At 45.4% G+C, this 16,139-nt stretch overlaps 1 protein-coding gene across 1 annotated transcript in view; it reads right to left on the minus strand.

Moving 5' to 3' along the window:
• The window catches only part of DOCK5 (dedicator of cytokinesis 5), a 1,209,967-nt gene that overhangs the window by 37,086 nt on the left and 1,156,742 nt on the right, over positions 1-16,139 (minus strand). Inside the window, exon 51 of the mRNA XM_069617597.1 lies at positions 9,105-9,217. Coding sequence (XP_069473698.1) covers positions 9,105-9,217 — 113 coding nt within the window. The remainder of the gene's footprint in view (positions 1-9,104; positions 9,218-16,139) is intronic.

Raw genomic sequence — 16,139 nt, forward strand, 5'->3', positions numbered from 1 at the left:
GCAGAAGGGTGTGGGTCCCAAGTGTGCCCAAAGCCATAGTAGAAGTGGCAAAAGTCGTGCAGGTGAAGCAGCATGCAACAGCAGTGTTCCTGGAGCCCGGTGAGTAAAGCTTGGCGTTCAAGTTGACTCAGATAATCTTGCCGGTAACTGTTACCAGCTCTAAAGTGACTCACCTAAGAGTAGAAGTGAGTATACACTGTTTGTTGTTGTAAAAGGTATTGCCAACAATGGAAATGTATTGCATGCACTTCTAGTGAAAACCCATAGTGCTTGTTTAAGAAAAGCACCTCCCTTTCCATTGTTGAACTATTACTGCTGCCGGAGGGAGTGGTCGCGTGTCCCTAATTAAAGTGGGGACACTGGCTAAAACTTTCTGAAACTCCCACCGTTGACTTTCACAATTGTTACAAGTACAAACAGCATCAAAGGAAGGTTGTGTGTGGCCAATTATGATTCCCGACCGGAGTTAGAAAGCATCTGTGATATTACGTGGAAATACAAGCACTTGCAGTTGTTTAAGGTTAAAGATCTTCCTTAAAAAGTGGTTGTGTGTGCCCAAATCTGTTTTTCCTTTGACGACGGAACCTTGTAGCATTAAGAGCAATTATTCTTTAAACCCAGAAGTTGTTGTCTTAATGAGAACAAGTATTAACAAAGCCAAGAGGCAAACCATTTCTATAGTGAAGCAAGTCCTGTTTAGACCTAGCCACCTGATCTGCGAAGTTGTTCAAGGTCGAGTGTCCTCTGATACAAGTCTGACATTGTTACCCAAAGTTGGAAGTGTGGCAATACAGCCTCAGGGTAGCTGTTGGAACCACGAATATGTAAATAAAGCTGGCAAAGGGAGCTGGGTGCTTGTAAAGAAGACTGAACAAATAGTCTGTAATGCTGAGACTGCTGAGGTTGAGAGAAATTCAGTCTTGAAACAGAGGTAGGTTATACTTGTAGGTTATACTTGTGGCAGTAAGGCAGACAGAAGAGGCTAAGTGTCTGTCCTTTTCTTGGAGTATAGGAAAGAAGAGTGCCTTGCCTACCTGTAGAGGTCGAAGTGTCTTGTCTTTATATGCCTAATAATCCTGAAGAATAAACGTTGCAGCAGAAATACCTGAACTGTGGTTGTGTATAATACTGTCAGTGGATGTTACACTGAAGTTGATTGAAGTGGTGGCATACTGTAGAACAAGGGAGTCTGTTCCCATGGTAACAGTTGTAAAAGGGTGGTTGTCAAGAGGAAAGCAACAACCCAAGAAGAAGCATCCTGACAATTATACCAGATACAATGCAGAGTCCATAACCACCTGTAAACTTGTAGAAGGAGAAGTTGTTAATCTATTTTTTGAACTGCGGCAAAGCAATCTTGGAAAGAGGATATCCAGGATTACCATTGGTGCTATTTGCTTGGCTTGAACTGGAAGGGGATCTTTTCAACTGAAAGCTGAAGAACTTTTACCAGTGGATTTTTGTTTGATGAACTTTTGGTTTTACTTGGAACTTACAAGAACTGGTTCAAGACTATTTTTCCTTTTGAACATTTGGGAAGTTGACTTTGGACAATCCTGGGGAAGGGATGTATCCAGGACAGGTGAAGGTCATCTAACATACTGGTAATTTGTTTGCTCTGTTATGTTGTTTATGCTAGGAGTAATTGCCTTAGCCTTTAGACTAGGTAGGGAATTCCCTGATAGAGTAGGATTAACAAGGATTTGTTAGAATTTTTATTCTTTAATACAATGCTTCATTTTGAGAAAAGCACCAGTGGTTGTCCGCTTTGCATTACTGACCCCTCACAGCCACCCAATACTAATACCATATACCTTAAGAAGGGTTGCAATGGCAAGGGGACTTCAGGAGAAGTCCCTCTTGACACCAAAAATAAGTCCATGATGCAAATAAATAGAGAGGAAAAGAGCAAAAGGTTGAAGGGCCGTAGAATCCCCAATAATGGGACTTCTGTTTTAACAGTCTTCTTTGTCAGGGTGCAAGGAACTAGGCTATATGCACTTTATGGTTATTCCTGCTCCCCATGGAATCCAATATGTCTAAAGTCGTACCCTCGAGTTACCACTGCCATATTTTTGGTGGTGGAACCTGGGTATAGAAATCTTATCTCGGGGTCCCCCGTGACAATAGAAATTGTTAGCAGACCCCTTCCTTCAAAGAAAACCAGCAAGTACCGTCTTACAGTCACTTTCTAACCAGACGCGAGTAGTGCATTAAGCCCCACTGAATCCTGTGGCAGAATTTTGAAACTATTCTAAACTCCCTCAAATAGCCAAAACTGGTGAGTTACTTTGACAACTGTTTACCAATTGTTGCTATGAAGGGCCGGACTGCTTATCTTATTTAAGTGTTGGTGTCCCTTACAATTTTCTAAGATTGAGGATAATGGCTTAACATATTTTCCCCACGGGTTAGCCTACGTAAATGTCTACTGCATAACAACTGTCTTGGACCTTAAGTGTGGTAGGTGTCCAAAGTGGACATCAATGTTGTGGAGTGTGTATGGGTAACCCTCGTTTGACCAGCCTAATTGAGGGTAAGATTCACACACACATATATATATATATATATATTCAGTAAAAAAGCTTTGTTAAAGGGACGTTGTGGTTAAGTTGCGCTACTAAAAACCTATGAAATTCAGTGAAAAAACTTTGTTAAAGGGATGTTATGGTTCAAAGTAAAACCGAAAAACCCCTGAAATTCGGCAGTTATGGTAACATAAGCAACCATAACTCGCGCCACCGTGCACTGCTAACACTAACACCCAGGACATCACAAATGTCATTGATGACATCAATATTCTCATTATTACAGAAGAACATACCAGCTCTAAGCATGAAGGCACACATGCCTCGGTTGATGACACACCTAGCAATGTTTTGCTGAGGACAAAAAACTGAACTATTGTCCCATATTGCCCTAGGTAGTAATCCAGAAAAAATTACTTTCGCATTTGGAAGGATCTTCATTACGGCTTGAACCAAGGGTTCCAAATCAGCCAACAAAGTAGGGGCACTGACGTTGCCCAAATGGAAAGCACCATAGTGCAAAACTACCACATGCGGACTGTTCATCGTGGCCATATCCTCACAAACTTGTACAATTCCCTGTACATTGCAATCAGGCACAGTGCTCCACACCACCTCCACTCCTTTCACATCAAATTTCTTTGCAATATGCCTGCATTGAGCGTACTGTTGTAAACCATACACAAACATATCTCCGAGCACCAACACCCTGACTTTCTCTACTTCTGCCATTTTCACCACACACAGTCTCTTTCAACACAAATCCACAACCTCGACATCTGATTGGCTGATCCGTACAGTCTTCTTTCCATGTTGGATTTCCTGGAAAAACCCGGATGTAGCACGCCCTGTCCACGAACAGCCGCGGTGTCCGCGGACGGCGTCAACTTTACTCTCTGTGCCATTCCCTCATTGCATACAGCTAAGCAATCACACAATACGAATAACGTCCTCAGAACACCCCCATTTTGTGAATTTTCGAACATTTCAGGACAATTATCATTTCATTATTCAACATATTAACATTACAAATATTATACTTTCATCTTGTACTCTGCACACAATGCTGTGTTTCTCCATTAGTAGTTCAGTATACTAGATGGAATCCCATAATACAATGCTATTTATATCAATGCATCGTTCAAAGCACTAATAACGGTATGATATTTATTGCAATATCCTTGACACTTTTTTCGCAACATTATAATAAAAATCCCTAGTACACAAATTCCATGAAAAGTATATACACATGTGATGTCATCAGTGATTTCATCAATGACATTTGCGATGTCATCTTTGATGTCCTGGGTGTTAGTCTTAGCAGTGCACGGTGGTGGCGCGAGTTATTTTTCATAGCTTACCATAACTTGCGATTTTCAGGGGTCTTTCGGCTGTACTTAGAACCATAACGTGCCTTAAACAAACTTTTTTTAATATCACGCAAACAATATACAAACATGGCGTGCAAAAACCAACTTCTCATAGATGGCTTTACACAGAATGTTGCAAAGTAAGAATTTATGCTCGTTCACAGTGAAGGTCAGCTGCTTCCATTTTTTTCTCGGGCCCCGGAGAGGCTCACGAAGCGGACTATAAGGTTGTATTGTGTTTTGACCTTGACAGACAGAGATTGTGATGAAAGACTTCTCTTGAAGGAGTGTTGCTAAAACGTAAGAGAAAATCAGGATGAAATTTCTGAAACTAAACCACTTTTATATATTATATCACTATGCGAAAGATCGTTCAAACACGCGGAGTCGTATTTTGGGACTGCCCTACTCGTAGACAATGGAAATTGCAATTGTACTGCAAGTAACCCTTTAGATTATTTTATACCAAATATAATTACAATAGCGTAGCATTAAAGACCGCTCAAGTTGAACTTGTTCGTTGAAAGTGGCATAATGTTTTCTACCGCGCACTATCACCGTCGAATTGATCCCCTGTCGTTTAGAGGCCTCTGAAAAAGGCAGACGACACAGGGTGGGTTAATAGAAATAATTTAACCGGTCTATAGGCGGTGAAGCGCTCTACTCGCTGTGCCACTTCACTGTAGCCTGTCAAGTGGCACAGCGAGTACAACGCTCGCTTTGACATCCGTGTACAGCTTGCTAACGCAAGTTCGAATCCCGGCAAGGCCAAACTCAGCCTTTCATCCTTCCGTGGTCGATAAATGAGCACCACACACCGTGGTTAATAATAAGCACCGCTTAGATACCTCACGGTTCTTAGCGCTATATGAATGGGAAAATATTATTATTTTATTAACATACTCCGTTGCACTATCTTCGATAGCAAATAGTTTCACGCCCTAATAAATAAAATGATTTTTAATGAAGATCGGCTTGTGAGCCTAATTTATGTTTTTTAAAACAGGTATGTGGCCCCATTTCGCCTATGTCACGATTTACAGACTCCAGCGGATGGGGTCTTCAACTGCCAGGTGCAGGTCCAAATATGCAACTTCATGACCCTCACCATTTTATGGGACAATCGCCAAGGACCAACCAGTACTAGTGGCTACAAACAACATACCAACCAATAGGGTGGTCTAATGGCTCGTTGTTGGAGCAACCTTCCGATTATCAGAGCGACCATTTACTGCTTTTATCATAAACCAACAGCCTATCTACCGCAAAGGAACAACGCGTGGCTCAAAATAAACTTTTGCTGATCGACAGCAGAGACAATAGCAAATCGCTGAATATTCACTAAACATTTCATGTGAAATAAATGTACTTTACCAAATGTACAATCCTGCTGTTTACTTTTAAACCACAGTTTCATATTCCGAATTGTGGCGCACTGAGTTGTAAGCTGATCCAACACCCTCTATACCGCAAAGGAACATCGCGTGCCTCAACATGAACTTTTGCGGATCGACAACAAAGACAAATGCAAATTGCTGAATATTCTCTAAACATTTGATGTCAAATAAATGTACTGTACAAAATTTACAATCTTGCTGTTTGCTTTTAAATCACTGTTTCATATTCCGAATTGTGGCACGCTGTGTTGTGACATAATATGTGTTGTCTTCCGGGTTCTGTGTAAAGTCACTTAGGACTGCAGAGGACTGGGCGCGTTTGATGACGCACCCTGTAACGTCACGGAGAGAGGCGGGGAATATGAATGCTTTGATAATATCAGGCTTAGGGGCGGGAGATATGATTTAGTGTCGCAAAAGCAAGTCAGCCAGGTCAATAGCGCCAGTCATAGGATTATCACATAATGTCGGCGCACACCAGCCGGATTTATCGTTTCTTTAGTGGACAAAAAGTCGGTTGACGCCCATAGGAAATTGTACTATTAGCGGACAAAAGGAGTGGTCTTAAAACACTTTCACCCTGACAAATCCACAATACAAACAACGCTCTCAGAACACCCCCATTTTGTGTAATTGCAACCATTTCGGGACACCGCGAGTGTTCTTAGAACACATTCAACTAGACAGATTACAATACGGACAGCGTCCTGAGGACACCCCCAGTTTGTGTATTTACGAACAATTAAGTACACCGCGAGTGTTCATAGCTCATTTTTACCTTCCTTGCGAACAAAAATGACACATACTCTGTCCTCTAAACACCCCACCATTTAGTTTATTAACAAAATGTCAGAAAAGCCGTGTTCTCCGCGGACAAATCGAACGCAACAAAAACGTCTAGCACATAAAAAAACAAAACATTGAACCTATCTCATACTCCCCCACCCTCCCCAAAGACTCTTACACACCAACATACGGCACTAAATACAATTTTTTATCCACGTTTCACCGCGCTGTACGCGGTCGACGGCGAATACAAGATGGCGGGCGCCACAGAAAATCTGACGCGCTCCACGCCCCTCGCCTTCCAATCAGCGAACACGTCGCATGTCCGCGGACATGACGCAAGGCCATGGGTCAATCAGGGTGCTGTCCGTGGAGCGAACAGGGAAGTCTGTCCGCGAAGTGAACACAGATATCGCACATTTTTTTGCCTTACGTTTTGGTCATTTTATAAAAAACTACTGGACGGATTTACACCAAATTTGCAAAAGCACGCTTTCGGAACCAAGCCCCCGCTCCTGTCGCAAATTTGGTGTAAATCCGTCCAGCGGTTTGGCCTGTGGCCGTGGGCAAAGTTTTTTCCCCATTATGTCTATAGGAAAAAACACAAGTTTTGGGACACCCCCTATAACTTTTCCCCCCTTGGACGAATCCTCACCAAACTTTGCAAAAAAATTCAGAGTGGGACATATACTTTTTTTTGCAAGGTTTGGTGAGGATTCGTCCAGAAGGAGCGAAGTTATAAGCCACCAAAAAAATGTTCTTCCTATGGAAACACCAACTTAACCATAACTACATGGACGCTACACAGACACAGTAGGGTTATATTAAAGTGCACTTAGCAGTGTGTATTTGTTTTATACTATGCTGGATACTTACTTGCTAGTCACTAAAAAAAAACATTAGGGCCAACGGTTGGAGGGACAGAGGGAAGAGGATGACTAATAGGAGGCTCCCTGGGGCAGTGGTTTTGAGAAGTCCTCCAAGGTCTGAAAGACTTCACAAAGGTGGGCTGCATGTGCAAGGTGGCCAGCAGAAGCTTAAAGCGGGGTTGCATGCCCAGCGAGCCACACGGCCAAGGAGGCATACAGGGAGACCGCTTGTGGCAGGCCTAGAAGATTATCTGCCAGAGCTGCATGAGTAGTGCGGTCGTGGAGTGATGAGGTGGCCTGGCAGAGTGTTGGCCCCCCCGCATCGGCAAACAAGGTATGCCTAGAAGAGAACCATCTCCACCTGGGCTGCAAGCTCCGGGCACTCAAGGTACAAGATGGTGGCCTGCAGGGCAAATCAGCCAGCTCCAGGGCCTGAGACGGTGGGCTGTGAAGATAGAAAAACCATGCCGGCCCAGGATGCATACTCGGGAAAGACTGAACCAACGATGTTGTCTCAGGTGCTGCTGCCTGCCCAGGGGCCAGTGGTGTAGCAGGAGTGCCCGCAGGTCCGCCGGTGCTAAAGACCCCAGTTGCTGAGTCCAGGATGCGTTGAAGTGTGCCATGCCAATTGGTGTCCCCGCCCAGGTAGGTGGAGCCTGGGCGGTGATCAACAAGACACTCGTTTGTCAGGACTCTTCAATGGAGAGTAGGCCCTGGACAAGTACTACAACAGAGAAGAATAACACGTTTCCACAGAAGAAAATGGTTGATGCCTAACTGCCATGGGGAAATTGCAATGACTACCAATTTAGAAAAGACCCCCCTCCTCCTAAGAGAGCGGCGAGAAAGAGAAACCTGTAGCAGACATCTGTGGGAGAGGGGATGAGGGGACGGGTTAAAGCCACTCAGGGGTCAACTTCAGGGTGGCCTAATCAAATGGGTGTAAGGTACAGTAGCCAATGAGGAGAATGTATTGAGAAAAGGACAATCACAATAACTTCAAAACCATGGACAAGTAAATGCGGGTTGAGGAAGACTGCAGCTGCCACTAGTGGGCTGGGGGTTGGGGGCACGTTATGTGACTACAAGTGTAAGGATATAAGCAGTTACTAATGCAAGGACAGAAGCCTGGGAAGGAATAGGTTGGGGCCTGCCAAGTGGACACGATTATCCATGGGGGTTTTACTTTCACCCCATTTGTAAGGGCAGCGAGAGCAATAGGTAGACAGAGGATGGGACTGGAAGGCGATACTTTTTGCTGATGTGTTTTTCCTTTACATAATCCCCCACAAGGGCTGAAATTCTCCCCCTCCTGTGGTGTGTGTTATTGATAAGAACCTGGATAATAACTGGCATCTGGTGTGCAGTCATAATGTCGAGAAAAGAAAAGTCGAATGACAAAAATGTCGAAAACAAAAAGTCGAATATATTATTTTTTTATTTATATGTATTTTTTGGGTTTGCTAAGTATAAAAAATGGGTAAAATATATATATAAAAAAGTGGGGTTTGGGGGGGAACCCCCCCATTTCGAAAAAAAAACATATTGAAAAAAAATTTGACTTTTTCCTCGACATTATGACTTTCGACATTTTTGTTTTCGACCAAATGACTATAAACCCTGGCATCTATGTCGCAGGTTGCCTAATGTTCTCTTCTCCTGCAGCTGGTGCGGAGGGGGATGGAGACCAGGGCGAGGAGGCGATGAGTGGTCCCTCCCTGGCCCGAGGCAAGTACCAGAGCTAGATACCAATATATAGTTTTATTTTCCTCAAGCTATCCTTAACTTCTTGTCCCTGTGTTTTAATAAATATGCACATTTGTTATATGTACCTGTGCTTGACACCCACCTGTGCATGTTAACTGTACTTTAAACAAGTCCCCTGAACTCCTTAGTCTAGGCCTAGCTTTTCAGTGACACTAACATTGTTGCAAATCCTTCTTATCCACTAAAGTAGGCTTCCCAGAGTCCTATACCAAGAGGTTATGGAAAACCCTCCTAACAATTTTCATGGCTACTTCATAGTGGGGATATTTCCCTTTATATAAAGAATGGCAATAATGGTGATGATCACAGACAGGGCATTGAGCCACAAAAGTAAAGTATTTCACACTACTTTGGCATCACACAGAATGGAGACTTGTGCCTACTTACCTCCACAGAGTTCCTCTGGCTGGCATTCTCGTACGGTTTACTTTTGGGGGGCGGTGGTGGAGGGGTGCTCTGGAATGTAGACATCACACCATCTGCCAGCAGAGACGGAGAGCCTGGAAGATGAAGATGCAGAATTACCTAGATATGGTTTGCAGGCTCATGTTGTGAGGGTTTACAAGACAGGTTGCAAACAAAAAATATACAACAGTGGAAAAAACTCTTAAATCATACAGTTCGGTCCAACAGCGTCACCATTCCACGCTACCAATGAGTAGTGTGCAACCGGTAACCCACTTCTACATCTCAACCGGTTGTATTTATAATTTCGGGAAATCCATTTGTTTCTGGTGGCGATGCCCTGCACAGAAAGTTACGAGGGACTACGTTCCTCCTGAGAGATGAGACCCTTTGGGCCCGATTCACAGAAGCGTTTAATAATGGTGCAAACCCATTGGAAAACCCTCTGTGAATCAGGCCCTTACTTTTAAGAAAGACTATATGCACTATGCTTCTAAGGTAGGATATCCTGCTGAGGCAAATCTTCACGTTTAGAAACATGACGGTGCAGACGTTTAGTTCATTCCACACTGCCAGGTTGTGGCTTCACAAAACCACAACTGCCACCAAACAACAGCAAGCCTGCTCAATAAAAAGGTAGTTACTACCCTCTACAAAAAAAGCAAATAAAGGACCTCAGGACATGCATTGAAAAAGGGGTAGTTCAGCTATTTACAATTTCTGTTCAGCTGGACTGGCCTTTAGCGCATTAGTACCTGGCTAGGGACAATCGGTTTGTATCATTCGATCTGACTGACTCATTACCCCGCCGACCAAGACTCACCTGCTGTGCTTCACAGCGCTGCGTCCCACGGAGTTCCTCACCTTTCTCTGTCTGGCCGACATGGAAAGGGAGAAGGGACTATGTGTAGTCCCTTCCCCTCGATTCATGGCAGCCATTTTGTTTTCTTTTCTTTTCTATCGTTTTGAAGGCCACCATAGAAATGGAGGAGGGAGAAGGGACTACATGTAGTCCATTCTCCCAGATCCATGGCGGACAATTTTGTTTTGCTATTTTTGCTCGAGTTGAGAAATGGTTGACAGGCCATTTCTCAACATGAGTAAAAATACTATTAGTAACCTGGTACAATGTGTCAGGGTACTAATTTCAATAGAACCCTCAGAGGGGTCATTACCAGTGAGGCAATGCCCCCAGGGCTACATTAAAGCCCTTGCTTCTCTCAGGCTTGTAACTATCGCCCTCCCTAAGAGCATTCTCCGACCGGCAATGCCCTCCTTCCTCAGGTTCTATTGCTTTAGTAGGCTGTGGATTGCACTAAAGGTGAAGGCACCCACTCCCCAACACGCAATATCCAGTGGACCAAATAATGGACACACCCCGCGAATGAGACCACGAGATGGATTTCAAGTAAAACAAATTTATATAGGTAAATTGTGCATGCAGAGAACTCTGCTGCCCGGAGAGCGCTCTGCCAAACATTCCTGGGGCAGCACATTATAAGTCAAAACCGCGTCACAAGTGATGCCACACTATAGGTACACATTTCTGCAGTACAATTGGTGAGGCACAATGATACAGTATGTGTCCATATGGGGTGACCACGTTCGATTGGCTGCTGCTGAGGTGTCGATCCCGCGTCACGTGGGTCAGCTGGGCTCATCTCTGCAAAGTGAAGGTCGGGCCAGCGGAGTGCTGCATTCCTAACTATGTGAACTACAACAATAGGATCTGAGGGCATGAGACAAATGGCAAGCATACAAATCTGGCATGAATGGGGGTGCTTTCAGAGTTCACCGACAGGTTATATGGGCATTCTACCCTCTGCACCCATTCATAAAACACAATGCATAGAGCCAGGTGGCCGCCTTGGGGGTTTCGATCTACCTGATGCCTCAGGATACGGATGGACATGTTATTTTTATAGAGGATTTATTGGTGAGGGGGATTAGTGCTATGGTGGGCGTCCTTGTCTGGTCATTACACAGGGTCAGATGTGTATCTGTATGAAAAGGAGCAGAAGGACATGGGTCCAGTGGACTGAGGCCTGTCGGGTGGGGTCGAGGGAGCACAGGCCGGTTAGTGGAGATGGATGTGTTCTTGGGCTGAGGCCTGCTCCGGTCTCACACAGTGGAGTGAGCTCATCTTCCCCAGGGCGATACTGAATGTTGCAACAATTAATGGCTGGACTTCCGTGAGAACAGGATTTATGCAGAGCTGACAGGAGGCAGAGGTGGGCCTGGGCTGTCTGTGCCAGGTGCTGGGCAGGGGAGAGACAGGGTGTTAGAGATCCTCTTCGGTCGTAGTAAAAGATGGCGTCTAGTGTGTCACAAAATGGAGTCTCCGAGCTTTCATTAAGGCTTGGTGGCTTGGTTAAGTGTTTGTCTTTTGTTAGTGGGTGATTAGTAAAGATTATGTATGCATAGGAGAGAAGGGGGCGTCTTCCCCCTTTTAGCATACGCGGGATTCATCCCATAGGGTAATGGTAAAGGGGGGCGGAAAAGACCACCTCTCCCCAACAAAGGCCAGAGACGGTGAAATGTACTTCTAGTTACTCTTGTACTCACAGTTCTTAGGCTTCCTTACTCCAGACTCCATGCTCACAAATCGCAGGATAGTGGACATTTGTGTACAGCCTAACAAGGCTTCCATTTTGAGGCAGAGCATATGCAGCTGTGTCCAGACCCCTAACTCCCCTGATGCGGTCACCAGCTTTCTACCATATGCCCTTCTCTTTCCATTCAGGCAACTGCCAAAAGAGATCAGACTTGCAGGTTACATCGTCTAGAGGAAGGGAAATGAAAGACGACCTGAAAAAGTCACAAGAATGGGAGGCAGGCTTACTAGAATGTCCAGTTGCGCTTACATCAATGCAAATGGGAGGATTAAACGGCAGCCACATTTGTTATGAAAGTAGCGAAAGACAGAAGCTCAAGACGCCACAAGTCGAACTGAATGTTTCTTTAGCCTGGTTTGACAAGTTGGGCTTCTGATTTTTAGTGGCTTTCCACGCGGTGACGCACATACATGTCGAATAAGTGATTGCCCTGCAAATAATAGGCTAGATTTACATGTTGCTTAAAGACCAAGGAAGATCCCGCATCCCTCAGAAGAACGGCAAGCATTGCATTTTTGGTAATTGATTGGCATGCATGTAGGCTTCCAAAGTAAATGTATTTATGGACTTCCTTTTTTTGTACAGTGCCAGCATGCAGAGAGAACCAGATCACAGCACCAGAAAGATGGGAGAGGCCTGGGCTGCAATCCGTGGGACCTGAAGTCAAGACAAAAGCGAGCCAGTGACGGAAGGAAAGGGGGAAAGGCTGTATAGCTCCAGTTTTAAAACAAGCCTTTGAGCTACAGTGCTTCATTAGGGCATCTGGGTGAAGATTGCTCCTTTCTTGGAACGAGGAGTAAACTATGTGTTCTATCAAAGACCATTTCGGCTTAATCCGTTAGGTTTAGGGCATGGCAGGGCGCCATGTTGGACCAAGTGTCCAGCTTCGTGAAGGCCCCCCCCCACGACCCCCAAGGTCTAGGGCCCCTCCCGGGGGAGAACTCAACTAGCGTGTTTGCTAGGGACAAGGGGGTTTATCTGTTCCTCGGCACTGTGGCGCCCACAGGGGGCGATCTGCCATGCTTCTAGGCTCGGCCACACTCCTCAACAGGACTGTTTCAACTGATAACCTACCTACTTCTCTTGCCTTCCTCACTGGCACTTTGAAGCAGCTTCGAGGCACTCTTTGTAACCTAAACCTATTTAATATAACAGGGAATGCACCCTTGTTTCCAGTGCCTGATTCTTTCCCTTTCTTTCACACCACTCTTACATTCTTCCCATGGCATATTTGAAACCTTTTCTGAGCACTTGGTTCACAAACTGAAAGGAGCTATTGGCGCTTGCTGCTCTTTTCTGCACTTTCAATATGCAGCACCATGAGTGCACTTCATTTAGATAATTAAAACACATGGGATAATGAAAATAAATACCTGCTTGCAATGTTGCTTTCTAGGTTGTCTACTTGCCATTTTAAGTACAAGTCAATAATTTAAATTGCAATAATGTAATAATATTGGAGAGGGAGTGGAGTGAGAGGGAGTGGTGTGCGGGGAAGCACTAGAAAAACAATGGGGGGTGGTGTATTATGGAGTTTCACCCTGGGTGCAGTATTGAGAAACTTCCCCGCGGAGCCATCACATTTCTAGTTCTGGTTCGCGGTGACCCCCCCCTGTCCCTGCCAGACCCCCCCCCCCCAACCCCCAGCGCCCAGATCCTGATCAGCAGATTTATTTATTTATTTTTGCATTTATAAAGCGCACACAAGCCCTCAGGCATCAGGGCGCGATGATCCAGTTACATGCATCCCATAAGAAGGGAAAACGCCCCACACCCCACCACCACCCCCACGAGCTCAGAAGAGGTGTAATGCTGCTGTGCTTCTAGAAGTTTTTCTGCAAGCAAGCTTGGTAGGCAGTGGCGCAACACCATTGAGTTACATTTTTAGGCAATTGAAATCGTGATGGGGGTTAATACTTGCACGCCTGGGGAGTGATTGGAAGGGGTCAGGAGACCGCTCATTCACACAGCAGTCGTTACGCAGACTTAAAGGAGAGAGTTAACTGCGTGTAACATTGAAGCAGCACTAGATGTGTGTCATTAGAATGCATAAAGTAGATGCCCCCCCACACAAATAAGTTTGAGCCTCTCCCACCTTCTCTGAAGTGAGCGCCTCTCCCAACATTTGAAGGGTGTGCCGTCCCCGCCGGAATATTAGGTTTCGCTGCGCCCTGTCGTTATGAGGTCGAACCTGTCCGGTGTGAACATGGCGGAAAAGTGGGTAGGGGTGAGCGCATGCGCATTCTTTATTCTATGGGGAGTGGAAAGCGAGACCGCAGGCCCCAATCTCTCCTACCAAAAAAGTAAGCGCTTTAACAAAGCGTTCCTGTGAATCGGTTGACAGCTTGATTAGTAATGACTGGGAGGGCGGTGGAGCTGAGCTCTCAGGACACGAACACGGGGAAAGAGAGTCTGATAAGTGTGTCCAAGACAATGCCTTTCTGGGTTTCCTCTGACGGGGCACCCTCTGCAGCACTTTGGCAGCGGGCCCCTATTAGCCGCCCCCTGTGGGCCTTGGCCAGCAGGGCGCAGGGACCAATCGGTGCCCGAATAATAGTTTTCCTTAAATGCCCCGTCACCCGAAGCACCAATGAATGCAGTGCTTCGGGTAACAGTTTATCTAAGGAAAACCCTTCACGATCAGTACATGCAGCTGTCCCGAAAGTGAACGCACCATGTACGAATGGGTTGCTGTTTGCGAGACAAAGCAACACATTTGGACATGGACCGTCCACCTACAGGGCAGCTCCATGTACTGCTCGTCAAGTGTTTTCCTTAAATTAGCCGTTACCCGAAGCAATGCTTTTATTAGTGCTTCGTTTGGGTGACAGTATATTTAAGGAAAACCAATAGGGCGGGGCTAATAGGGACCTGCGCCCCAAGTGCTGCGCCGAAACAGCCGGCGCCCGAATGTCCTGTGGACATTAAAGAAACACGTTAAGTGGGTTACTTTGTTCAAACACTTCCCGATTCTACCACAAGATGGCAGAAGGTGCACGCATATAAAATAAAGAAAAATCCTTGACTGTAGAACAACAGTCCTCGGATGGAAACACTTAGTTCCACCCCCCCCCCTTTATTAGCGAAACATTTTTTGTGTGAAGAAGGATACATTAGGTCGAGCCAAAGCAGTGCACGGTTACTCTGAAGACACAGGCATTCTTCGGGAGAAACCAGTGCAAAGCTCTAATTAAAGTCTGTGAGGCATTGTTTGGCAACAGAGGTGGCAGGCCGAGGGTACATCAGTGAAAGAGTCAAAGACCCATTGAAGTAGAACCGCGAAAAGCTCTCCGGATAGATTCTGATGTCACATAAGTCTGGCCCGATAGCAGAAAGAGGGGGCGTGGAGGAGAGCCGGGTTACAAAAACCACGAATCGCACCTGTTCTGCGTGCAGCTCCAATTATCACAAGGAAAGAGAACCTGGACAGAGGACCAGGGGTCTGAGCATCCCCAGGAGTTCATAAAACTGGATACACGCGCAGACGGACCGCCGCAGTGGAACCGGAAGCCTGAGCGCAATATGTGGCTTAAACTACCAGCTACGTCATAAGGGCACCACAGGCCACCGAGAAGTTCCGTAACCAACTAGAGGAACGAGGCCTAAGGCTTTCAGAGAACAACATGCACCTTCTTGCGCACATGTGTTAAACTTCAGCAGTGCACAGAGTTCCTTGGTCATTAATTGCTGTAAAGTGTCACATGAGACTATTGAACAAAGAAGGCATTTCAGAAGCGTGTAGCGGCTTTAATTAACTGCTGCAATGACCGTTAGAATTCTGACGTTTGCAGGCTCAAGCAGCAGGCATTGTGACGTCACAACGGAAACACAGTAACTGATTGTAGGGTAGTTGGGATGCTATTTTCTTATTACAGATCGGTTGTCATGTTACACACTACATCCTGCTGGAGTGTCTAGTGGAGGACCTTCTAAGACGGAGCAGGCGCTTCCTGCTCCGACTGCTCCCAGGCCCTGGAGATATGACAGTTGAAGGTGTGTTCACCAGAGAGATTTTTTTTGCCACAATTGACAGAATCAGCCCTGATGATATGCATTGGCTCACGATTCTGCCACTCAAGCAAGAGTGAAAGCATAGCATCCATAAAGAGGTCACTGGCTAAATGAAGCAAACAAGGCTTGTGTATTAATTATTACTGTATTAGTACATACAACCAAGGTGTCACCAATTCTGGTGAGCTCCATCAGTTGGTACTGACAGTTTGGTCACAGAAAGGAGAAATTACTCACCGCAATGTAAAAGCAAAACCTACAGGCTGAGGCAAATCAGCCGGTAAAAAACGTAACAAGGCTACATCACAACAAGGTGATCCCACACACTAATGATTGAAAACGTTTTTTTTTATTTTTTCTTGAACGAGACAGAAGCAGTCATCTAAGAGCC

This window comes from Ambystoma mexicanum, chromosome 10, assembly GCF_040938575.1.
Source record: "Ambystoma mexicanum isolate Mex_15411 chromosome 10, UKY_AmexF1_1, whole genome shotgun sequence".
NCBI lineage: Eukaryota > Metazoa > Chordata > Amphibia > Caudata > Ambystomatidae > Ambystoma > Ambystoma mexicanum.